At 39.0% G+C, this 25517-nt stretch overlaps 4 protein-coding genes across 21 annotated transcripts in view; 3 read left to right on the top strand and 1 right to left on the bottom strand.

The window, feature by feature from the left end:
- Positions 1–15709, bottom strand: part of LOC107221739 (bestrophin-2) — a 36644-nt gene extending 20935 nt beyond the window's left edge. Inside the window, exon 1 of one of the 3 annotated variants that reach the window (XM_046736109.1) lies at positions 15581–15709. The gene's annotated coding sequence lies outside the window, so the exon portion shown is untranslated. Of the gene's footprint in view, positions 1–7543; positions 7562–15580 lie in introns of those variants that run through there. The other 2 variants (XM_046736018.1, XM_046735738.1) reach the window with 2 other exon arrangements.
- On the top strand, positions 1299–14115 carry LOC107221740 (aldehyde dehydrogenase, dimeric NADP-preferring). 5 transcript variants are annotated; one of them, XM_015660850.2, is made up of 13 exons: positions 1299–1453; positions 1565–1754; positions 8823–8869; positions 9586–9729; positions 9815–9910; positions 9986–10207; positions 10282–10445; positions 10524–10754; positions 10865–11065; positions 11234–11349; positions 11637–11772; positions 11876–12026; positions 13022–14115. In XM_015660850.2, exons 1-13 carry the CDS (start codon positions 1421–1423, stop codon positions 13043–13045), a joined length of 1755 nt encoding a protein of 584 aa, XP_015516336.1. In that variant the 5' UTR covers positions 1299–1420; the 3' UTR covers positions 13046–14115. The 5 variants fall into 5 exon arrangements, with proteins under 5 accessions (XP_015516336.1, XP_015516340.1, XP_015516339.1 ...); XM_015660854.2 differs by lacking the exons at positions 1299–1453; positions 1565–1754 and adding an exon at positions 3883–4026; XM_015660853.2 differs by lacking the exons at positions 1299–1453; positions 1565–1754 and adding an exon at positions 4015–4155.
- LOC107221727 (ionotropic receptor 75a-like) lies at positions 14351–23894 on the top strand. 11 transcript variants are annotated; one of them, XM_046736559.1, is made up of 10 exons: positions 15650–15797; positions 16046–16212; positions 16338–16649; positions 16747–16871; positions 17088–17258; positions 17463–17698; positions 18184–18395; positions 18468–18811; positions 18894–19042; positions 21058–21225. In XM_046736559.1, exons 1-10 carry the CDS (start codon positions 15650–15652, stop codon positions 21111–21113), a joined length of 1920 nt encoding a protein of 639 aa, XP_046592515.1. In that variant the 3' UTR covers positions 21114–21225. The 11 variants fall into 11 exon arrangements, 7 of the variants coding, with proteins under 7 accessions (XP_046592461.1, XP_046592515.1, XP_015516318.2 ...); XM_015660832.2 differs by lacking the exon at positions 21058–21225 and having other exon boundaries at positions 18468–18632; positions 18696–18811; positions 18894–19329; XR_006903701.1 differs by lacking the exons at positions 15650–15797; positions 16046–16212; positions 16338–16649; ... (4 more) ...; positions 18468–18811; positions 18894–19042 and adding exons at positions 20437–20651; positions 20792–20967; positions 21448–21578; ... (4 more) ...; positions 23268–23639; positions 23727–23894 and having other exon boundaries at positions 21058–21369.
- Positions 23895–23970: 76 nt separating this feature from the next.
- LOC107221750 (ejaculatory bulb-specific protein 3) lies at positions 23971–25458 on the top strand. 2 transcript variants are annotated; one of them, XM_015660866.2, is made up of 3 exons: positions 23971–24128; positions 24445–24648; positions 25089–25458. In XM_015660866.2, exons 2-3 carry the CDS (start codon positions 24447–24449, stop codon positions 25274–25276), a joined length of 390 nt encoding a protein of 129 aa, XP_015516352.1. In that variant the 5' UTR covers positions 23971–24128; positions 24445–24446; the 3' UTR covers positions 25277–25458. The 2 variants fall into 2 exon arrangements, with proteins under 2 accessions (XP_015516352.1, XP_046594042.1); XM_046738086.1 differs by having other exon boundaries at positions 24001–24128; positions 24380–24648.
- Positions 25459–25517: the final 59 nt, after the last annotated feature.

The following is a 25517-nucleotide window of genomic DNA, read 5'->3' as shown; positions in this document are numbered from 1 at the left end:
TAAGACGGGGAAAAAAAAAGAATGTAGTAAGCTCGAATTCCCACGTTATTTAAATGGGAAATTTCACTGCCTTGGAGGCAGTTCTTAGAGTTGACCTACAGGCTTCAAGTTTTGCGTAAATTTTTTTTGATTTTTTTTTGCAAACTTTTTTCCACCTTGTCCGCAGGAATTTTCTAAAACACCCTAAATCAGGACCAGCCTAATATAGATATATGTTGGAAAAAAGATGTTGTCCCAATTACTTGATAGTAGCATATATATAATAAGTATTCCTCGAGAATGTCGTGTGCCCAGAAAATCCACTGTTCAATCTTTAGTTCAATAAATAAATCGAAATACAAAACATCATCCATTACCATTCACACACTCTATAGGTGGCTGGATGAATTCGCGAATGCCTTAACTTTCGGCAAAATTTATCTCTAAAGATAAAATGAATAAAACGATTATCGAGTAGATGAAATAAATATATTGGGCAATAAAACATGAAATGCTGTTATAGTCGAATGCGAAGAAGTTCTGGAGGGTTCCAAGCATAAAAAGTGTTCACACAGGTATCCTCGGCAGCAGTATCCTGCGAGAGCAACCGCCGATTCAAGATACAGCAGAAACCGTTTTCGCCAGAGGCAGTAAATAATTCTACGGAGGATAACTATACGATATACGATCCCTGCAAGCAAAGATCAGGTTTCTAACGCGTCCGTACCGGCGAATGCTCAACGTTATACGTATAATATTCGTGTGTAAAGTGAGCACAAGTGAGCTTTGTCGCAATATTTATACTGCTGGAAAACACGCAAACTTGTGCTGACTCGAATCATCTAAGTGTTACTCTGGGCGTAGTTGGCGTTTTTTCCCCGCAAGTGCAAGCATGGTGAGTACGTAACGTTCCGAACAGTTGTACCGTAGTTGCGAATTGACGCTAACGGATATGATAAAAATTTAGGAAAAATCGCCCTCGTCTTTGCTGTTACATGAGCGATGATCGGGAGCGTAACTCGCTCAGGTTGACAGTATGAAAGTTTGTCTGAGCAGACTTTCTAGTTCACATAATCGCGGATATAAAGAGAGGGAGTCGGATCTGCAGTTGTGTGTTTATGCACTTGCACGGGGAAACGTGTTCGCGTTATAGATGTGTACCGGATTTTTTACATCACGGAACAAGCAATCGAACCGCGGCCCGACCAAGTATCGGCATATAACAATATACCGTAGCCATACGTGCATACGTGTAAATGCGACTTGTTACTGTGACTTTTTATACGAGTTGATAAACGACACAGCTTGTGGGGATTATAAATTAAAATAAGGTCCGAAGGTTAAAATTAAAACACACGACTGTCATTCATCCCAGTCATTAGAGTCGACCGCCATATTAAATTTGTTAGTTGAAGCTGCAATCTTTAGTAGCCGATCACTCATGGAGGCTGGAATATTGAGGAACTCGTCGCGCGTACGTACTTTCAGTGAGACTTTTTTTGTTCCCCGTTCAAAGGTGTTCGATCCGACTTGCAGCATTACGTACTTCGTATTTTGAGACCTTGTGTATCGAATGATCTTTCAGGGTGATTACAGCACCGTGGTTGACTTGGCGGGAGCTGTCCCTACAGACCTTCGCGCAGTTCCCAACTACAGGATTGACTTTTCATCCTGTGAAAGTCCGGACAGCGAGCATGAATCTGCACGAAACGTCGACGGGTCTAAAGTGAATTTGTTACAACCTACGGATATCGTTCTACAAGTCGGTGAAACTTGTGAGTAAATTATCAATTAATTATTACAGATTATCCCTGTCGCCGTCAGCTTGCCGATAGCGAGAAATGTACATTTTATTGTCATCAGCGATACCTCACGACCCAATGAAAAACGTAGCTCTCTTTGATCAGTTTTGTATAATCTACGCTCACTGGTTTGCGATTCCAATACACAGTCTGTATTTACTTACACAAGCCTGGTCGAGGTTCAAGCCGCCAAATTGAAGAATCGCAGATTAAATACCTGCCAACAAGGTAGGGTTGAATTCAGATTTTGAATTGATAATATTAGCGCCACTCAACAATATCATTAAACTGCAAGCTTCGTTGTTTGATGTTAAGCACTTATCGTTTCTTCATCAGCAGCGCATTTGAAATCTTGTTGATTGCTTGTCAGATATGATAATTAATACAATGTTTTTCCCGCGCTTCGTGTTTCCATGGCATCAAACCAGAGTGTTTTTATATTATTTTTAACTCTATCCAATGTCAACAACTTCTTGTTTTCACAACCTGGCTATTGAATTCATTAAATACACTATTCCGACGGAAATTTCGCCATAGAGCAACTTGGCGATAATCCTGTATTCATCACGGGTTATAAATATTTGCGCAGGTTTCAACACCTCTAGAGATATTTGATTAGCAAGATCGATGTGAACTTTATAAGAGGAATCAAGAGACGCGTTTAAGAAAACAAAGAAAACTACTAAAGAACAAATAAAACGTCCGTGCGTTACACATTCAAAACATACTCTGAAAGCTTAAGTTTGACCCAAAAGATATCCAAATTCGTGTGTTGTATTATTATTAAATTACTAAATTATTATTGATCGGGTACTCTGGTTTGAGCTCGCTCTATTTGTCAAGGTGTATTGCATTATTAGAACTTCACGGTCGACGGAACGGTAAAACTGGGAACGCGGAAATTACAAACTGATTAAGTAGTAATTACAACCCATCATTAATCGCTCTGTCGAACAAGATCAGGAAGCACGCTGAAAATGAAAGAAATCACTTGAAAATTGTTCGTAATTATGTGATATATTATCCGTGCACTTTCTTCGCTTTCGTTTTCATTGATTACCGTATAATATCATACACGTGGTATATCGATCAAATATATAGTTAGTAGCTCAATGCAAGACCGGAATGACTCTCAGACCGTATAGGTAACGTCTGGAATTTTCCAGCAGCTCTGCGTGTGCTAATTATTTATTATTTATGCGCCTCGTACACATGTTCGATTTCCACGACAGTCCCGGTTCTGTATAACACGCAAGTCGTAATTTCACTGCCAATTTATTCTTAAGGGGGCATAATTTACCAATACTGTATTTACGCCGACGATATTCAGATCTCGATATTTTCGGCATAAGATTATAGACAGGTATATTAGCTATGAGACATTGAAATATTTCACATTATATCGATTACAAATAACAATGCAGGATAGATAATTCTCATACTAAAATAATAATCTCGCGATACAGCGATTTACACTAGGCAGCACTGTAGGTCTGAATCCCGAACATAAGTGAGCCACATTTTTTCGGAAACTAAAAATGCGTTTCATCAGACTTGCTTTCGATTACAATTAGATTTCGTGTCTGAAAGTTGTAACAATTGCCATAAATAGGCTGAAAATTTTTATTTTGATCTAGATGGGAACGTCGGTGCTCGATACAAAAAAAAAAAAAAAAGAGAGAAAAAACTAAAAAAATACCTTGTGGGAAATATGATTTCAATCAACTAAGCAATACAAATCGTTAATCTAAATATTTTGTCGTCTAATCACCTTTCTAGGTATTCAAACCAATTAGTCATTCGTCGGTAGAACTGTTTATCGTTTAATTTGTTCAGGTCACGGAAGGTTGTATCAACCTGATATTTACATCATCACCCGTATCCTGTAGCGCTCATAGTTGACTGAAGCCTACTTTTTTTTGATTCAACGATTTTTACTCTCCGTGTATGCTAATCGGAGATTTTATAGGTACGATTATCGATACGCATCAACGCTGCATAAAACAGCGCGTCAAGCATAAGCATAATGTATATTCTTATACGTATATTGCAGCTGTAACTTTTTTGGCAACTGCAGTGTGCATATATACTTAAGCTCGGACAAAGATTTGACATTGTTCAAAAGATCTCACAACGCTGGCTTATCAACACTGGCGAGTACCGGCTGAGCTGCGGATACTTTGAATGCTTTGAGACACTCGTTGTGAGACTTCGGACTCTCTGCCATAGGCCAGTGACATAATTCGTAAGTAACCGGTCGCTTCGATAGTCAGCCGACGTGTTTTCCTTTTTTTGAGAGTCACGTTCTCGCTTTCAAACCCACGCTTAACTCCAGTCTGATCGTTGGCGGACCAGGCGCACCGATTGATAACAGGTGAGATAGATTATATCGAGTGTGCGGTATTCAACCTGCGAATTGTGCAAGTTTCATTTTGTGACAACAGCTATTATATGTGCGTACAGTGTGTAAGTAGTGTAAGCTGGTTTTGAATATCGCTTTCAGTTTCGCATGAGAGACTTGTCGGAGTCCTCAACCGTCACGAGTGTTCACAGATAGAGATAAACGAAGTGTATCGAGTTCACGAGAAGAAGTGAACGTGAGATGGTGCATGGGAATCTTGGCGTCGATTCTTAGACACGTTGCGAGGTTTATTTAGATTTTTCATATTTTTTGTCTAACGAGACAAATTCCTATAAACAACAATCAGACTTTTGAATGGGGGTTATATAAGTACTGCCGACGAATGTGACTGGGGGAAATTCAAGTACATTTCGAATGATTCCTTGTATATTGCCAATGACGTGCGACATATTCCTGCGAACATATCATGTGTAATTTACTGCAGTCAGTGACTTTGATAAAAAGTAATTTTACCACAATATTCACTGTGGACATAAATCTTACAAGTTAGAGCATTTGCTTTATAATAAAGCACGGGTAATTGGAGCAGATATGCGTGACCTAATAGAATACATGAGTTATCAATTCGTAATAAGTAAAAATGGGAATTGGACTGGCAATTTACGATTAGCGTTTTCATGACCAATTGAAGCGCTTTTTGCGCAGGTGCGGATAACCGGCCTTCTCTCACGTGAATAATTTGACGCTTTATACGTATTACTGTTTAATAAATTGCGTTGAATGTTTCCTGTGTCTCGTCGCTAGATCTAATCCATTGCGCGGAGTGCGTGAAGCATTGTACTTACAATGTTGCGGACATAACTGAAAGGCGGACATTCTCAAATTGAAAATCGAAACTAGTTATTTCGGTCCGTGGCGCCAGACTCGGGATTCGAACTTTAACCGGAGATTTCGACGGGCCATAAATCACAGTGACCGTATAAATTAAACGAGGAGAAATCGCATTAATTACATATCTGACCCTGGACGATGGACTCTGAATTTAGTGATGTAGATGAATCGCTAACAAATGTCACAGACGTCTCGGATTAATCCACCGTTCAATTTAAATTATATCATTGTTTTTTCATATACACAGTGGTGCTTTCTATCGTCGAACGAAATCAACGGTTGTTGAAGTTGAAAATTTATTGTTATAAATTATGTCGGCAGAAATTGTTTTCCGCACCGAATCACTCGAATCGATCGAATCCTCCACGGTGCTGAACGATGTACTCGCAGAAACAAACTCTAGAGAGTCGCAAAGCTCTGTCAGGATTCTCGTAGAACCATCCCCGCATCAAAATGAATCTTTGCGAATTCACGGTGAGATGTTCCGACGGTTAAATCGTGACAACAATTAAAATACCGTGCACGCAAAAATAAATTACGAATAATACCAGTGTCACGTGTGTTATAAATACCTAACACTTTATATGACACGAAGATGCGTGCGAAAAATAATAAATCATACCTACGCTATGAATAACTGCAACCGTATCAAGTTATTTATTCGTTATAATGTTTCTCTCTCGTGCCAGTAATCAGAAAGTCAATCGGCTGCCGTAAGCGACTCGCGTCTTTGAACAACAAATTCTATAAATTGACGTCACCTGCGACACGTGCAAAAACATTATCGACTATACTTTTAAAGCTAACTTACCCGGCGATAATATCGTGTTAGTTGTATACAGTAAAAAGGCCCGAGGCGTATTTTGTGATCGGTATTTTCGCAGTCGCCTCGCGCCGATTTCATTACACCTTCATGACCATGGCCTTTGACCGCATGAATAAACTTGATGTGATTGCAAGCATCAGGCATGCTTACTGGAATTTTCTTTGTGGTTCAACAATTATTTTATTACACGCACCAGGATAATTGCATTCGTTTTTCGATTAACGGCACGAGTGGTTTTCTTATCGCGGACTCCGACCTTTGGCTTTATGAAAGTTTAACTTGTGCCATATTGTAAACGTTCAATTCATATCGTCCCAATCTCCTCGTGTTTTGGCCAACCATCCAATTCTCAATTTATCGTTATATTAAAATGAAGGGTTTCGTATCAGTAGCACATCGTGTAGTGTATTAATTTCGAAGGTTAAGAGCCAAGAAAGAAAAAAAATTTTGTAGCTTGTCGTACGCATGTTGAAGCGTTATGGTACCTGTAAGAAATTACATTACCATACCTATAATATGGGTCGCGAGAAAAAGTTGTTGGCATTGAACACGGATGACCATGCGCGGTGTTAGTTAATTGGGAAGAAATAATAAGTATGATTTTATTTTCACCTGATTTTAAAGGTTTAAGTTTGACTCAGCTATGGAAAGCAATGCGAGGATTTGTGATGAACAAAGTGTACGAATGACCTCCTACGGTTTTGCAATACCTTCGTGACGAGAGCTAGTTGTACGTATTTGGTTAGTTCACGCGATGATATTACAATATACCCAGTCATCATAAAATTCTGGCTAGAATATATGCTTTCAATTACGTTCCGATAATTTTATTTTGTCAATTTTTGACAAAGATTATGTTTTTCTGCAATATTGTACGGAATTATAATATTTCTGACTTCTGACGCACAAGCTGTAATAATATTCTTCTGCTCGTCCCGTAATCAATATTTTATAAATAGATTTGCAACCCGGTCCAAAACAAATCACAAGTATAGTCATTTTTGTGGCATAGTTTACAACATTTTACAAACCAATTCAATTACTACGAGTACCATCAAGTATGATCAAAATCTTATGTCATTAAAACTGTCTTTTTTTCCTCAAAATTGTTTCCCATTGCATTTATAACTTTATTACTATTCAACGTAAAGTCGTCTAAATTTCAGAAATGTAATCGCGACATTTCGTGATCGTGTGGAGAGTTTGTCGGGACAGACAGATAGACCGAAATTATTCTAAAAACTTGTTTTGGGAATACTAAAGCTCCAACAACGTGAAGACTCATGGATATCAAAAAAAGTCATATACGACTGAAACCGATTTCTTATATCACCGTATGAAGAAAAAAAGTTAATTAAGGCCCGGCAGAAATATGGTATTATACCTAATTGTCCAGTAATACGATGTTTACGACATCATGAAATAATTACACATTAAAAATATTTTACTGATTTCCTGAAACGTATTAATTTAATATAGTGCATCTTCTATTATCAATACACCTGAGCAAAGTGGAACAGGCCACCAAATTCATGTAATTAATCATTAATCACTCTCCAAGTGTAATTAGATTGTATGCGAGAGAATCTTAACGTTTCTTTGTTCTTCGAGAAGATCTACGTCAATGTTTACTCCCCAAAATGCCCAACCATATTATAAATGCAAGAGAAAATTTTTCCAAACCTTTAAGATGTATGAATTGAACCATGGTGCTGTATAGCGTATCTGACTAGAGTCTTACCCTCATCCTTTCCATTTTGGGCCTTACAATTACTGATACGCGAGGCATTCTGTCAGCTGTATTTATGAAAACGGTGAATTGGATATTTCTGAAAAGTATGCAAAAAAATTACATAAATTCTGTAGCCAAAACCAAAAATATCAAGCAGGGTAGTTTTTTTTTATTGACTTCTTAACCAATTCATCTTTTTTTTTATCAACTTCTAGGTTACAACATAGCTTCTCTAATAAAAAAACCATCCGAACAGTAATAATTTACGGAAGAATTTTAGCAAAGCTTGAATTCTTCAAAGGTGCATTGACCTCTGAGAATTAAAAAAGAAAAAGAAAAACTTAAAATAACTATGAAACACAAATTAATCGGTTAAAATTTAATAAAAAATTACGATTTTACTTGGCCATGATAATTTCGGTTGGGATATTTTTTTTTTTATGGAATTTCAAAACTGCATGTACACACCGTTCGAAGAAATGTTTAATTAATTTACTGACGTCTTCTGAATTTACCCATTGCATGCAAATAAATACGCGGTGATATCAACGTACGGAATGTTGTCACGCAATTAAGATAATCATCAAGGGCAGACCTGTTTTATCTTCGTAACGTTGCCGCCGCCGTCAATAACGGCGTTTGCTGAGCAGGGGCTTTAATTAATTTCATTGTTTTAAAATTAGTTTTACGGATGGGAATCTCCACGAACCGCGCTTACAGCGACTCACAATGAACCACAATTCCAGAGTCGCGATGCAGATGATCGCGCGTGCGCAATGCATGAGTGTGAAGTTAGCTTCGGTTTCCGTATTTTCATTCTAGACGCTCAGTGATCAGCTGATTCACGAAACAATAGAAGGCGAGGTGAAGTTATTTCGCGGTAATGACAAGTTCGATTTCTGAGAACTATGCGATTACATTTTATTCGAAGGATACGTTTGAACTTTTCTTGAGTCACATATTTCCGCGGGAGAAAAAAAATATTGCTTTAATCTCAGGATTATACCGACTATTGTTACTTCTCCGATGACAACTACTCTGTAAACGATTCCTGCAGCTGAATTCTGAATCGCAATTGTTTGCGAAAGCCGGAATAAATTCTCAACAATTTTTTCTACGCCTACGCGTTTCACAAACTGTTTGTTGACTCTCGCACTGCGTGTAATTTACCGCATGCATTCCGAATCTTTTATTTATTTTCTAACATTATTTTTCTTTTTTTGTTCACAGCCGAAGCGAACGGAACAGCACAACCAACTATGTCAAGCTACGCTGATGTGAGTTGGTTTACTTTGCATTTTCAGAAGTGCCTAAACTTTCATTAATCAACTTAAGTCCTCATTTTATTCAAGGATGTATGTCTTACTGCATAATTATCGCTCATCTGATCAGTTTGAGATGACAATGAAGGACTAAAAAACTTGTTCTTAGTTTAACGTATTTTCTCTAAAATTTAATATCTCGATATTGCGAAGTTAAATTGTACTTCAACAATATAAAAGTGTAACTATACAACTCCATTGAATTTTCAGTTATTCTTGTATTTTTTCTCAATGAATACGATCTCAGCTGCTACTCGATATTCCACTCCTTTAACAAAACATGTTACAGCTCATAGACATGTTAATTTTAAGCATAAGTCAAATAACCAAGGTCATCATCCATATTCAATCAACGGTTACTTTAGAGTCAAGTACACGACTGTTCGGCTCAACGAAATGGTCATCTATTTAAAAGCAGTGCAGCTAACTCTCAAAGACAAATATACCGCACAGTTACTTGAGATTTAGCCAGTTACGGTTAAATGATGAAATGAAATCAGTCATACATAAAAAGAATGGAATGTGTCAATATCTCATCTTTCTTGTTTATACTTTTTCAAAAATACCAGTATAATGCAATATGTGTACTTTGGTAGTTTGAAACACTATATTTTAATTACGGAGATAAGGAAGATCAAAACTCTATTGATCGAATTACTTTCTTGTTCTAGATTGTACAAAGATCGAGAGACGCGTTCCTGAGTGGTAAGACGCGCCCACTGAAATGGAGAATCCAACAATTGAAAGCATTTATTAAAATGATCGATGAAAACATTGCTGATATACACGCAGCTCTGACAACTGATTTGAGACGAGTATGTAAAAGTGTTTCTGACTCTGCTGTACTCAGAGCTACTTTCCCTATATTGCTTTGATAAGTAAGAAAAATTTTTGTTTTAGTGTAAATATGAGAACGTAGTGTTGGACTTAGACTTTGCAAAAAATGAAGCTATCCTTCTACTGGATAATCTAGCAGAGTGGTCAGCCCCTGAGAAGGTAGATTTATTGATTTTTGTCGTTTGTATTACATTCTTACAGCCATCGATGTTAAATTTTTTTGTTTAATTTCAGCCACCGAAAGGGATTGTCAACATTTTAGATTCCGTTAAAATATATAAAGATCCGTATGGAGTGGTTCTAATTATTGGACCATGGAATTATCCTTTCCAACTTTCGGTGGTTCCTATGATAGCTGCTATGGCTGCCGGTAACTGTGTTATTCTTAAACCTTCGGAAGTTTCTTCAGCAACATCAAAAATTATGGCTGAATTGATTCCAAAGTATTTGGACAACGTAAGTTAACCTAACGCTCTATTTGAAGAAACTAAACTCCAGAAAATTGTATCGAGCTTCTAAATTCATTCCAGGAATGCTGTCATGTGATATTGGGTGGTGTGCCTGAGACAACAGAACTGTTGAAGCAAAGATTTGATTATATATTTTATACGGGATCAACGATGGTTGGAAAAATAGTTCGCGATGCTGCGAACAAGTATTTAACTCCAGTGACGCTTGAGCTTGGTGGAAAAAGGTCAGTGACTAGGCGAATTTCTTTACTATCTACCATTTTGAAAACTATCTCAAGCTTTATAATACATTTCTTTTATAGTCCAGTATACATAGACAGCACTGCAGACATAGGGATTACTACTAGGCGACTATTATGGGGAAAATGTATAAATTCTGGACAGACTTGCGTTGCTCCAGATTATGTATTGTGTACTCATGAAGTACAGGAGGCACTCATTAATGAAGCTAAGAAAGTCCTAAAAGAGTGGTACGGCGACAATCCAAAGGACAGTCCAGATCTTACTCGGATGATCAGCGATCGTCATTTTCAGTGAGGCATACTTTATACTTGGGCTAGAAATCAGTTGACAGTCAAATCGTCTAGATAGGAAAGGATTTGTACAAAGAACCATAAATAATAGAATTTACATTTTTATCAAGACGCTTAGCTGGCTTTCTGTCTGGAAATGGTAAAGTCGCTGTCGGAGGAGAGATAGACTCTGCTGAGAAATTCATTGCCCCAACAATCTTGGTTGATGTTAAACCAACGGACCCAATAATGAATGATGAAATATTTGGACCTATTCTTCCTATCGTTTCCATAGCAAATGCATACGAAGCCATCAAATTCATTAATAGCCGGTATGATTGTATTTTACTAATTGAATTTAACCACGAAGCAAGTTTATCAATACACTCTCTACTTTTTAATCTCGTCCTTTTTGCAAAACTCGTTTGACTGAAATACAATGACGAAAAGAAACTGCCTCACAATAATAATACTGTGTCTATTGAATGTTTTTGGTACAGGGAGAAGGCACTGGCACTTTACATATTCAGTAAAAACGAAGCTGATGTATCTCTGATTTTGGAAAATACAAGTAGCGGGGGCGTATGCGTGAATGAAACGGTCTTACATCTCGCAGGTATACTGACAATCATTTTCTCAATGCGTAAAAATCATTCATCCTATTTCAAATAACTGATATGCTTTGATTTCATATTACTTATTGGTGGTTTTTGTTGGGCAATACACCATCCCAACCCATACTTTAGTTGCAATGTAATCAGGATTAAATTACTAATCAGAATAGTCTAGCGAGGTTCAATATTGCACCAGACATAACTTATTGTAGATCATTTTTGAGATACGCATTTTTAACTGTGACAACTTATTTATCACCGAGTAATTCAAACTGATTTTCTGATTTAGTTGACACATTGCCATTCGGTGGTGTCGGTGCTTCCGGAATGGGATCTTATCATGGAAAGTACAGCTTTGATACGTTTGTACATAAAAAAGGAGCCCTCATCAAATCGTTTAATGGTTTGGGAGAGGCTATTGCCTCGTGAGTATTACCTTCCATTTTTATTTTTCTGCATCTTTGATGCTTTTATTTAACCTCAGGTTTGTGTTCATACTGAATTATTTATTCTGAATAATAATTCCAGGTGTCGCTATCCCCCATATACTGATGGCAAACTGAAGTTGCTCGGCATGTTGACCGCGAAGCGAAATATTCCTGGATTTAAATACTTGCCCCATGCTGTTATGTTTGGCTTAGGAATTCTCGTTACTATTGGCTTTAAAGCTGCTCTAAAGGTACACTCCGTTAAGTCTTCATAAATTTAAACCGTTTCACATTTTCATATTTTTCTAACGATCATTCCCTGTTATACGTATAGAGCCAACCTAATCGAAACTTTCATAGATTTATTTCGGATCATCGAACGAATAGAATTTTTTCTTATGTCATTGTTATAATATGCTAGTTTTATTTTTGATTTTTTACGTATTTGTATTCGCAGTTCTACCATTGCCATGTTTTTTTTATTTAGTAATATCTTTATCATTGTATATTTGGTTCCATATCTGTGATACCATAACTTTCGCACTTGTTTCGAATTGATAATAATTTTATGCCCGTTGCAAAAAAGTGGCGAATTGCCAAACGATTTCGCTAATAGTCTTCCAGTGAGAAATAGACAGAATCGATTCATCTCAGTAAAATCGTTTCATATGTCTATTTAAAATAGATACTACGTAGAAATAGGAAAAAGAGTAAATCTAGTGAAGAATTACGGACCCGAATAGGCGGTCTCATCTTCCATAAGTTCGAAAGTACAAGTCTTACTTTCCTACGTGATAAGTGAAAAAAAAACTGTGAAACCTACCTATACATCTATATCCCATTATCTTGTTCATTCTATGTATTTTATAGCTGAAAATGATATATGTATACGCACAATTATCTACGCACCCAAGCTTTATAATATCACGTATAAGATTATACACGTCCAAATATAATTTTCAGTATTCTATTATACAGAATATGTAATTATGTGAAAATAAATACGATACATATTATTCGTTAAATGCTCTGTAAACAACAGCCTGTTGTTCTTTTTTCTGCCATATTGCAAATTTTAGGTACATTTGAAAGTTCCGTAATTTCAATTTTGAAGCTTGGTTCTTTGATTGTTCACTGAAAATTAATAATCCATCTGAGCCATTCATAAAAGTCACTCAAGAACGTAACCGAAATTGAATTGAATATATGAAAACTCTAACTCATCTGCAAAAATATGTTTTTTCAGAGTTTCGGCAGCAACGAGGAATGAATTTATCACAGCGCTACTTTTAACTTATTGTGAATTAGCCTGCATTCCTAACTATACTGTATGGAAGTTGTTTCTACCAACGTGGATCATACGTACTCGAACTAATCAACAAGTAAAATTACGCGCTAGTCATTTGATGAAATGTGTGATCATTTTTTATAGAATCAATCCTACTTCAAATTCTTCTTGCACAATTTGTGCAGAAAGTAGATTAATGAAAAATGATTAGTGAAACACGGTCTAACAAGTTTCCATCTGACATAGTGATTTTTGAAAGAGTTGTCAGGTGAATAATAATAAAAGTTGTAAATATGTAATATTTAGTGGAATCAGGACTAAAGTTATTCAAGCATAGATTTTTTTAATGTACTGTTGAATGTTATTGTACTACGTTAGTTTAATATTATTTTTATACTCTAATTAAAAAAAAATACCTTTACTATTATTGCTATTTCATTACGGTGGTTGTGAAGTTGAACAAATTCTCGGTAATTAGCACATCACATTACTATACTGTTATTTTCATAGTTTAATTAAAAATGAAAACTAGTGGATTATGTTTTACCGTTGTCCGAAATGTTACGAGGCTGCTGACGTTTCCGCTGTACAAACACGGTGAAACTAAACCCTATCATTTGTTCATTGCCACGCTTACTCGTCTGAAATCTTATACGTCATTTTATAAACCACTTTGGAATTATTTGCAATGATCAATAAAATTTTTTTCAAAGGCGTCCAACTTACTCAAAACTCTATAATTTGACGTATATTTGTAACCAATCCATCGCGATTTTCGAATCTGAACCGGTGTTTGAGACTGAAATATCAGCTGGTCAAGTACACGCCTTGTATAATCAATTTGCATAAGTATAAAGGTCGCCGAAAAGCTAATAAGATATAAGCTATAGAGTATAAGGTACGTACATGCATATGGGCACATTAACCATATTCCTAAATATACGTACCGACGAATGCAAAATGTATAAACTTTGAAGTTAAAAGCGATGTATGTATCATATAAACGGCGCGAAATATTATAATAAGATCAAATAAAGTACTTTTTCAAATTATATTACCGATTTTTTAAAATTCCACTGCACTACATGCAGAAAACCGATCACTCGCGCAATACAGGTATAAGTTGCACGATCAACCTTCAAAACACGTTTTTCCTGAACGTATATTGAAATGCTAATGTGGAATCTGATCTTGACACTGACACAGTAGCAGTCGTTGGACGAGACTGTACCGACATATAATTGACGATTTTTTCTTCATAAAAAAATAGACCTACAAATGTGAATAGTTTGCAAAACTACAGCAGGAGCCGGTTTTCTTGAGCAACACCTTCGTCGGTGTTATATATTATAGTTTTTCTGCGAAGATGTAATAGGGGAACGATAAAATTACCGATCAAAACACGTTTTACCGCAGGTTTCGAGCTATAAGTACAGGTGTGACTGCGAAACTATAATTTCATCGGTTCGATGAGAAAATTAATATGCAGAATGCAATGAGTGTATAGCGTGACTGTCGGTCACATCATATCGATTATAACCGATTATCTTCATATCTGCATAATAAAGGAAATTTCCGACTATCGTGTGATATATTTTGTTCAAACTTGTAATTCCATCGCAGAATATTAGATACATGTAACGTTTCGGATAATTATGCTTGGGAATCTCTGGCGAATTTCGGATGGGGTAATTCGTGGTCAAAAACAGATGTGACGACTAATTGTAAGTAAATATTGTTCTACGCTATGGTAAACAGGTAAAGATACCTTATTCAAATTTCGCTCAACTATTACAGTGACCACATACATGACCGAGGTTGTATTGCGAGCCCTAAAAACCCGAATTTTGGCAATCGGCTCACAACCAAACACGCACGCAAATTAGATATATCCGACTTTTATGTGAAAAGACTGTTATAGACGTGGGTTACGTGTAATTTTTCTATCCGAATAGGCGACATTACGCTGACACAACCTGTAGTTGGCTCCAATTTCAAATCTATAAATGGCACGTGAAAAAAAATGGGAAAACGCAGATTCTGTTCGCTCGTTTGACAGGCAGAAACTTGAGTAGTTTTCTTCAGGGTTTGCACAATGCGATATTTCATTGTCGAACGCGGTATCTCGAGGATTCAAACAGTTTTAACAAGTGTAACAGCTGCATACAGAGTCTCACAAATTTCTGTGTAAAACGATACCAGTCGGCTTTTTTGTCTCGAGCATTGAGCACCTCGGTGAGGTTTTATCAAAGAAGAACCAAGACCTGGATACCAGTTAAATGCTGTGGCTGAATCACATTGTTTGAGACAAGAGTTGATCGGTCGATACACGATGCACAATAATCACTCAGAGCATTGAAGATGCACATTGAAATTATGCAACGGAGAAACTGACAAGTGTGCATCGTATCCTGGGGTGCATTTATGCAGATGTGCATTACTTACGCTTATCTATGGGCGGAAATAGCGTTGCGTAACCGTAGACATCGATGTGGGATAGAAAATTTTCATACTTACAAGTGCAAGGATTGCATCGGTCATTGGATCGTCAGGAAATTTGCTGTCTGATCGTTTTCGGGGTCCAAGATGCGGCATTTTTATATCGTGGTGTGTTTGGCGACGATTTACGGACTCGTAAGAACGGAACGGATCGTCACCGGTCATCTGATCGAGGATTTTTATAAACAGAAATACGTTCACCAGGTCACTGTCTTTGCCTGCTGGAATAATTTTGGTAGGTCCATCCAGAGACAATTGTCACTAGTTCACAACTTCCGCACAATTAATAAACATCATTTTTCACACAATCAGATTACGGTTTATTCACTGACCTACGGCTGTGATCGAAGCCAAGGTCAGAATGATTCGAAATGATTTAATATCTAGTTTTTACACATTTCTTTCCTGTTTACTGTCAATATTGAACCGTTAGAGAACTGCACCACATTGAAAATTAAACAGTGTTTTAATTATCCACGACAGAAACAACGGCTTTCAATCGAGAGCTGATGAATTCTGGTATAAAAACTGGATTCGTCTACGTTCCCAACGAGAGCTTGAATATGCGCCAAATTCTGACCGTCAACTATTACAAACTCGGCGTTGTCTTGGACTTGGACTGTCCGGGGAGCCGTTTGGTTCTTGATCAGGTGACGTATCGGTTAGGCTTTTCATTTCGGCAGATTTTCACAACGCATCAATTTCCGCCCTTTTCACTTCTCCCGCACAAAAAACGTCGATTGAAATCTATAACGCGAACGAAATATGTCAACAGTTTACGGAACAAAACATCCCCTTCAACGAGTCCTACTCTTGGCTCCTCGTTACGAACCAGACGATGCCGAGAACTTTACTGAGCACGCTGCCTCTTACAATCGAAACCGAGTTGGTCGTTGCTCTTGTCGTAGCAAACGACATTTTCGAACTCTACGATGTTTACAACCCGAGTTATCGACACGGGGGTGATCTAAACGTGACTTATATGGGACAGTGGGATGTGCAACAAGGTCTGACCGTCAATTTGACGCAGTACAAGTACCAACGACGTGGCGATCTTCGCGGACTTTCCCTCAACGTCTCGATCGCTGTACGTTGAGCATGCATTGACTTGTTGTTGGCGATTTTTTTAAAACTTAAGCCGACCGGGCTCAACAATTTCATTAACAATATGATTGTGTTTTTAGATCACTCATACTCCTACTCCAGACTTCATGACGTACATAACGTATCCCATTAACCGACACCTGGATACGATGCACCGTTTCAATTACGCCCTGGTTTGTCAGCTGCGTGACTCTTACAATTTCAAGTAACCGTTACACATGTTTATGTTGATTTTATGACGGAATGTTTTGTACTGATTCAGAAAAACATTCGTTTGTCAAGTCATCGTGCAATTAGTTACGAGACATAGCACGCTTAACGTTCGACGGATTTTCTTGATCGTACAAAACACCCTCCGCTAATTTTCACCCGGTCGACTTTAGTGTCAGACTTATGCCGCGATTAACGAGTGATTCTTTAGGATGAATTTGATGAAAGCCACTTCGTGGGGATATCTCATGGAGAACGGTTCGTTTAACGGAATGCTTGGTGACATGATTGCTGGCAGAGTTGATATTGGTGCAACGCCTCTGCAGTTCAAGGAAGAACGAATCGACGTCGCCGAATTTACCGTTCAAACTTGGCTGGCGAGGTTGAAATTATCATCGTTACATTATAAAAAAAAAATTCAAATCGCGGAACTTGGGTCTCTCTAGAGGAGAAATTAGTGTTTAATGCACTCAGGATTCAGGAACACATAGAATTTAATTTTCAACTTCAATGCACGTAGTTTAATGGAACCCAGAAAATCGAGGCAAATATAGATTGACCGAATCGTTTCTCTTTTTACAATTAGACCCTGCTTCATATTTCGCCATCCAAAGAAAAACACAGTTCGCAACGGTTTCCTTCGGCCCTTCGCGCCCAACGTTTGGATACTCACGATGTTGACGGCCTTTGTGTGCTGGTTTCTATTGTACATTACAGTGAAGGTAGAACCTCGTTTGACTCACCGTACGGCCGAAACTACCCTCGATATTCACGCTGCTTCGGAGACTGCTCTGATAGTTGCCGCCTCTTTGTGCCAGCAAGGTAAATTGCCAAGATTTTCCCCTGCTCCGTAATCATCTTTATTTGAACTCGATCGTGGACTCGGTTCACAGTAGGAAAATTCCAATATCTGTACGTTACTAAATTTAGCTGCGTTACCTTCTAGTCGGAGATACGCGACGTGACTGCAAGTCGTCAAGCGAACCGAATGAGGTCAATACTGTTTTGTTTTGATTCAGAATTGTCTACTTCACTTCGGTTGTGTATTCCTAATAGGTTACTCTGGGTGAATTTCACCTCAAACATTACACACGTTACCTTAACTTTGCCGATGTTTTACAATATTTAGACAATCAGTTTTGGTCAGAAAAACTGATAGAGCATCTTCTACGATCCTTAAACAACACGCATATATTTCTTTTTACATTTTTAGACCTCATCGTTGAAGCAGGATATCACTTTTCACCCCGTGTGACCGTTACGCGATTCTGCCGAAGTCCGACCTATCAGGCATACGTAATTTTCAGGTCTAACGGATGGGCCGCAGTTGTTCTCCGGGCGAATCGTCTTCATCTTCCTTTTCATCTGGGGCCTGCTTTTGTATCAGTTTTACTCAGCCAGTATCGTGGGTTCCTTGCTCGCTCAGCAGTCTAGGTATATAAACACCCTAAAGGACCTCCTGGACAGCGATCTGCGTGTAGGAATCGAGGATATCGCCTACAACTACGATTTTTTTGCGGTAAGGCTTGCCTCGTCCGATCTTTCCGAATTTACTCTCGCCTTTATCCGTAAACTTTCGATGTAACGACAGACGACCACTGATCCAGTGGCGCTGCAGCTCTACAAGAAAAAAGTAGCACCCTCCAGGAAGCGGAAGCAGCCCGCGTATTACAGCCCTCGCGATGGTCTTAGCCTCGTACAAAAGGGCGGTTTTGCTTTTCACGTCGACGTTGCCACCGCCTACAAGATAATCACGGTAACCGATCAATATTCGCCCGATCCACTTCCGGAATTCACCTACGATGTTCCCAATTTTCAGGACACTTTTGCCGAGGACGAAATATGCGATCTCGTAGAAATCCAATTGTTTCCTCCGAAACATACGGCTACGGTTACGAGTAAACATTCACCGTTTAAAAAAATGGTCACTTACGGGTCAGTGAGGCGTCTTACTTGTCGAATATACCTCCAAGCCACAAAAGTCTCTGCGATTATTCTTTTTTTTTTCCTCACACAGGATGCGGAAAATCATCGAACGAGGGATGGCCGAACGTCTGCGGCACGTTTGGCACTACCGGAAGCCGATTTGTCCAGAGAGTCACAGTGCAATCCCGGTTCCTGTATCCCTCGAGGAATTTTCACCAGCTTTATTTTTGCTCTCGATGGGTATGGCGCTGGCTGGCACTCTTATATACCTCGAGAAATACGCCAAGCGACGAACCGCTTTGAAAAAGAAACAGAACTTCCTCGTGACATGTTAACATTTTCATCGCCGTTCGCTTGTACTTACTCTAGGGTGCAAAATACTGTTCGACGGTAGTGCGAGTTTTTCATTTCTTATACGATTCCCGTGGAGCATGGTTTCTAGCTGTATAAACTGTTGAACGAACCCAAAATTATACTTGTACAGCAGATGACTGTAAAGAATATAAAAGTTGTCGGTTAACCGTAAACGTAGACATACATGAATATTTAATCGTAGCCAATCATTGGCAATGGCGAATGGTGATTAACGCAAATCGTAATTGTAGTGACGTATGTATAGAAACACTTACATGAAATCTAAACAGACGTTTGGAATTTAATGCAATAATGTGGAGTATAAAGTATTTAACGGAACAGAGGGATGCGTTTGTAGCAAGTCGCTGATCAAAGGCGGACGATGCGATGAGCACGTAATATCGAGTATGGATGACTGGCGGTCATGTCGTAAATGTCTCGTTGAGGTATTGAGAAAGGTATGACAGTTCGGGTAAAGGGATATTTCCGCGTGTAAACTGTCGTAACGCCAAAGCAGGAAAATGATCAAAGGATTCTCGCGAAGAGATAATAGATGCACGAGAGGTCTTTCGGTATCCATCTGGGTAGATGAAAGACTCGTCGAAATTCACCCCACGTAGGTATCTCCTTCGATTCAAAGAATAAACGTAACGTGATGTTTGAGTTTCCTTTAGCCTCAAGGTAACTTGTCACTTTCTTAGATATTGACGCGCGTTCGAATAGATTGTGCATATATTTATGTGTATTGATTCAGAGATGAGACCAGAAGCAATAAAAATACGTGGATACTATTTTACGGAATCAATGGCAATAAAAGCATCAGTTGCACGTAATCGTTTCGAGTTAATGCTCAGGCTTGAAATAATTGGTTAACGCGTGAGATTCGTCGGAATTGAAAAAAACTCAATAGCTGTGCAGTCGGACAGACGAAAATAATCTAAGCTTCTAGATTTTCATACTTTTAGTTAATGGCTCGTTTTTATACACTTGGAACAAACAAACTTTTGCTTGGTTTTTTTTTTGCATCGAAAGCATTGAATTGTTGATCAAACTGTGCTCACGGCCAGCAGGTACCAAAATGTATTTGATTGGCGAGAAATGGTCTCCTTGACGCTTGACTTTACTTCTGACACTAAAGTCAAACTCATAAAATGTAACGAGTACCGATCACATTACCTTTCACGGTTTATAGTTCAATAAATGACTATCGTAAATGGGAGTGTGCCTAACATTGCGCAAAACTGCAATGACTTAGCCTTTTTTTCAATATCAAAAACCAGTTATACCCTGACGTGATGTCTTACAGTTATAGTTGACAAATGGTTTCTGCTTTTGCAAGATATGTATCTTTCGATTTTTCTGACCTTCGCACAGCTGTTGGCCAGTGTCACGGCCTCGATAGATCAGAATGAGCTGAGCAATTTAATCATCGACTACATTGATTACAAAAATGCCAGTTGTTTGATTTCGGCATTCCTTTGTCTACGAGATCTTGGTAAGAACATTGATTTTCCCATCCACAGTAGGTTCAATTCAACTAAGATTGTTGTATTTCTTTTTTAGCGATAATTTTGCACAATTTGTCGATTTTAATACAGTCGAATATTATCGGTATCCTTATTAATTTATTCACAGACTCGGTATCACTGAGCCGAAAAATAATGAATGCTTCGATTAGCGCGACGATATTTAATCCATCGAAAATATGCGGTGATAGAGAATCGCTGGAGGATCTCCTCCGCTATAATTACCATAGTATAAATATCGCAACAGACCTTGACTGCGAGAGTAGCAAGGAACTGCTGATTGGGGTGACATTGCCTACTCGTATGAATCTAGAGCTCGAAAGTTGATTTTAGGTCAATGTTCATATGAATATAGCAGACTTGTTTACCTTCCAGATTTCGGCTGGCAAAATGTTCAACCATTCCTACTCCTGGCTTTTGACCAGCAATAATAAGAGCGACGCCCTAGCGTTCATGGGAGGGTTGAATCTGAGCGTCGATGCCGACGTCGTGGTGGCAATCACAGCCGAGGAAACCGTCAAATTATACGATATATTTAATACGGGAAGTGATCGAAACGGGACGTTGAACGCGACATTTATCGGCACCTGGCGGTCGTTGTCCCCTCGTTTGAACATCTTCAAACTGCAAAGCCCGGTTTATCGCCGCCAAAACCTCACCGGGATTACTCTGAAATTTGCTGCCGTGGTGAGACCATCGTTTTCCCGCATCTATCCCCTTTTTTTCATCCACAAAGTCGACTACTGAGCTATTGCTCACTTGCAGACGGCGTACATGGATCCGCGGGAAGATGACCCGATCAAGTATCTTTCCAACCCTGCGAACAGAAGCTACGACACCATATCCAAGATCAATTACGCCCTGGGTGTAATCCCTCGCGACTTCTTCAACTATTCGTAAGTGCGGTTGGTTTAACTATACATATACGAACGGCCGAAAACTCAAATAGAATAAACGGTGTACGAACGTTGAGAAAATTTCTTACCAGAGTGGAAATATCCACGTGGTTCGACTACGGTGGACGATGGAATGGGACGCCCTTCTTCGGGATGATGGGTGCCTTGGGACGCAGGGAGGCCGATTTCACTCTTGGCGGTACCATTGTGACGCAAGAACGGTTGGAGTACTGCACTCCGGTCGTGCAGAACTACCCATTTTGGCGAGCAATGCTTACAGTTATTACTTTGATTAACGCACGAAATTGAGTCTTAAAATCATTTAAGTAAAACGGCTTACAGGACTGGTTTCCTGTTCAAACATCCCGCCAGTCACTCCGTCAGGAATGTTTTCCTGGAGCCGTTGTCGCCTTCTACGTGGAACGCGGTGATTGTCTTGTCACTTCTTGTCACTGTCGTTCTAAGTATCGGGACGCGCTATCACAGGCAAGAAAATGGGAACCCTTGGTCCTTTGGGATCTATTCGACTCTGGCCACACTCTTTCAGCAAGGTGGAGATTTAAGAAACCATCGTTGTTGCGAACCGCGATTTCAAGCCCCTCGAGATCTAAAACTCCAACTGTTCTCAGGGTGGCACAGCTCTCTACCTGGTCACAGCGGACATCTCCTCTTCATAGTTTTCACGTTCTTCAGCATGCTGCTGTACAACTTTTACAGCGCTTCTGTAGTCTCGTCGCTGCTCTCGGACCCCCCACAAAATATTCGTACGATTGGGGACTTGCTGAATTTTGGAATGCCATCTGCCTACGAGAACGCTTCGTATGTTCCACACTACTTCAAAGTATGTGTATTTCTTCTTGTTGCTCTATCACAGCCGACTGACACCGCATGCGATTCCACTTGTTTCGAATTTCTCGGGGCTTCCAATGAGTATAGATATCAACTGTACCCGCGGAAAAGATGTTCTACGAGAAGATGCTGCTGGATAAAGGTAAACCAAAGATTCTTCCCCGCTCTGATGGCATCCGAAGGGTTAAGGAAGGGGCGTTCGCCTATCACACCACCCCTGCTGACGCTTACGAGGAGATTGCCCGAGAATTCGCTCAGCCTGAGATTTGCAGCTTGGCCGAGATCCCGTTCATCAGGAAGTCAGTGCTTGCGATGTGGGCATCGCGCGAGAATCCCTACAGAGAGCATCTCAAGATCATGTGAGCATATATTATGGACAAAGGTGACAGCTTCGACAAATGCGAGCACAAATTATGTACTTTTGAATTCTTACATGGCGCAGACATCGGCGTCTGCAGGAAGTCGGAATCCTGGCCAGAGAACAGAAGCGTTGGCTTGCTCCGAAACCGGAATGCCTCGGTAGCACCGCAGTTATTAACAGCCTTGCGTTGAACGATGTAGCCCCGGCATTTCTGGGTCTCCTGTGTGGCACTTTTGCCGCAGTTTTCATATTCGCTCTGGAACTCGCACACCGTTCGTTGAAAGAAAAGGGGTTAGAAATGCATTATTTTTCTACCACTTTTCCAATTTTCACTCAAGATGTACAGCAATGCGGGACAGTTCGCGACGCGGAATTTATTCGTCAATGTATCGTTGCAATTAGTTACGATGAAAAGTAAAACCGATGCATTAAATTTTGCGGAGAACATGCGGGTTATGATGAAATTTTTTTCGTTGTAGCCAAGCCACAGGACGTCATAGGCGGAAAAAAATCCGAGTCGGAAAACAACGAGATCCAACCACGGTTAGTCAGCGCATTTCGTATTCAAGTCACTGATGGGCTTGTGTCCTTGTCGACCGTCACAAAATGACCGAAGGCTTTGGTCTTGTCTCCGTTCTCATATATTTAATGTGGTTTTGCGTAAATCACATAACGTGTCAATATCATTTCCATCGTTATGTAGCGCACACACGATATATGTATACTCGCACGTTACTAACATGCTAAATAAAAATCCGGTTTGAAGCAATGAAGCACGTTAGGTATTGTTTGCCATCAACTTCCGAAGGCCTGCGAATCAAGATCATTGATTCAATTCCATCATTCGTTTGGTATGTATAAGTCATTGTATAAGTAAATAACAGAAATCCTTAACCATAAATTATCTGTAAATAACAAATTCCGAATATTATATACAGGCCGCGTGTCGATCCAATGCGGAAAACATTTTGCTGGCACATTAAATTCGGGGAAAAAGATTCCGGCTCATTGTAAAGCCGAAGCATATGTTATCCATTCGGATGAATTTCTCAGTACAAATCGCTCGTTTACAACCATCAATGCCACGTGCTAGTATATCATTGCCCCTCAAGAAGAATAGTGACACAAGGAACAAACACTAGCATGGAATACGGGATGAATTCGTGCCGCATTCAAATGGCATGTTCATATATTTATCTGCATTTCGGAGGCACCACGACCTCTAGGTTAACGATAAGTGGGGGATAAACTCATCCAGGGTATAATACTCACCTGCAAGTGCTCTCCGTTTACACTTTCCTTTGTCTCGCCAATAGTCTTCTGCTTCTTAGGTGTATTCGGTAAGTGAAGATTATTTTGCAGTGAATGATATCGTCCCAAATTTCGTACGGACAATTCATAGTCAATTTCAGCAGTGATCTGCAAAGTTACTGTACGACAGTTGATATTGACGTTCTAATCGCATTATCTTGATACAATTGCATGCTTACCAGGGAGTCCAATTTATAGGATCAATTAGCCTCGGCTCTTTTACGTTTTTATTTATTTATTTATTTATTTATTTTTTTTGATTTATTTTGTTTTTAAACAGTACAGCACGTGACAAGATTTCATTGATCGTTGATTATCCAACTTCTATGCATATTCATTGTTCAGGCATGCAATCGACGATGATGGTATTACCGGCGCTAGTTGTTGTGCTCTTGACCTTGGGATCGACAATGTCCCTCGAGACGTATTCCAACAAATACGACAACGTCAACGTAGACGTTATTCTTAACAGCGACCGACTCCTAAACCAATACATAGCCTGCGTCTTGTACAACGGACCTTGCTCTCCGGACGGAAGATATTTCCGAAGTGAGTATTTCAAATTTACAAGCTATTGTCAAAAAGTTTTATTCGGAAGGTCATCGCTATTTTCGATTTTTTTCATCCGGAACTATAATTATGTTTGCACGTCATTTGCATCTATTAAATTTATATATTTGCAAGCAATAAACGTACGAGTGATAATTTCGACTTTCCGGCTTACCAGTTCAAATATTATTGACCAACACTTGGGATGATCGAGATTTTAACAGCACTGATTCGCGATTCTACACGTGTGCAAAAAGTACGGCAAGCAAAAATATTGCTTCATTTATATTTTTTTTTTTTCGTCCGGTTTGAAGCAGTTTTGGAAAATTCCACCATCGGAGGTGAAATTGAAAATCGAAAAGAACCGGAGAAACGAAATCGTTCACTTGGTCATTTTTTGTCGGGTTAAATTGACGTGAACTTGTTTCTGCTTCTTTCAGCTATTCTACCCGACGCACTTGCCACGAACTGTGCTAAGTGTACGGACAAAATGAAGAGTAATGTTCGAAAGATGTCGAACCACATCATGAAGCGGAGACCCGAGGACTGGGCCAAGTTTGTTCAGAAATATGACATTGATGGGAAGTACAGAGAATCTTTCGCACGATTTCTAAACGAACAGAGCTAACCGACGTGTGGTACCGCATTACGATTTCCAGTTTGAATCTCAAAATCTTCACTTCAGGCCATTCGTCAATAAGTTTATTTTACTTGAACTATGTGTACTTGTATACGATATATCGTATGGAATTGTTGTCTAAAATAAAAAATACTCATTTTTACGAATAAATAAGTAATGATGCATCGTCACGTTCAAATGATTCAAAAACATTAATATTCATCGTCGTGTAACTTTCCTTTGTCGCAAT

The sequence above is a fragment of the Neodiprion lecontei genome, chromosome 1 (genome assembly GCF_021901455.1).
Source record: "Neodiprion lecontei isolate iyNeoLeco1 chromosome 1, iyNeoLeco1.1, whole genome shotgun sequence".
NCBI classification, from domain to species: domain Eukaryota; kingdom Metazoa; phylum Arthropoda; class Insecta; order Hymenoptera; family Diprionidae; genus Neodiprion; species Neodiprion lecontei.
The sequence above is the reverse complement of the archived record's forward strand: the minus strand, read 5'-3'. Positions and strand labels throughout refer to the sequence as shown.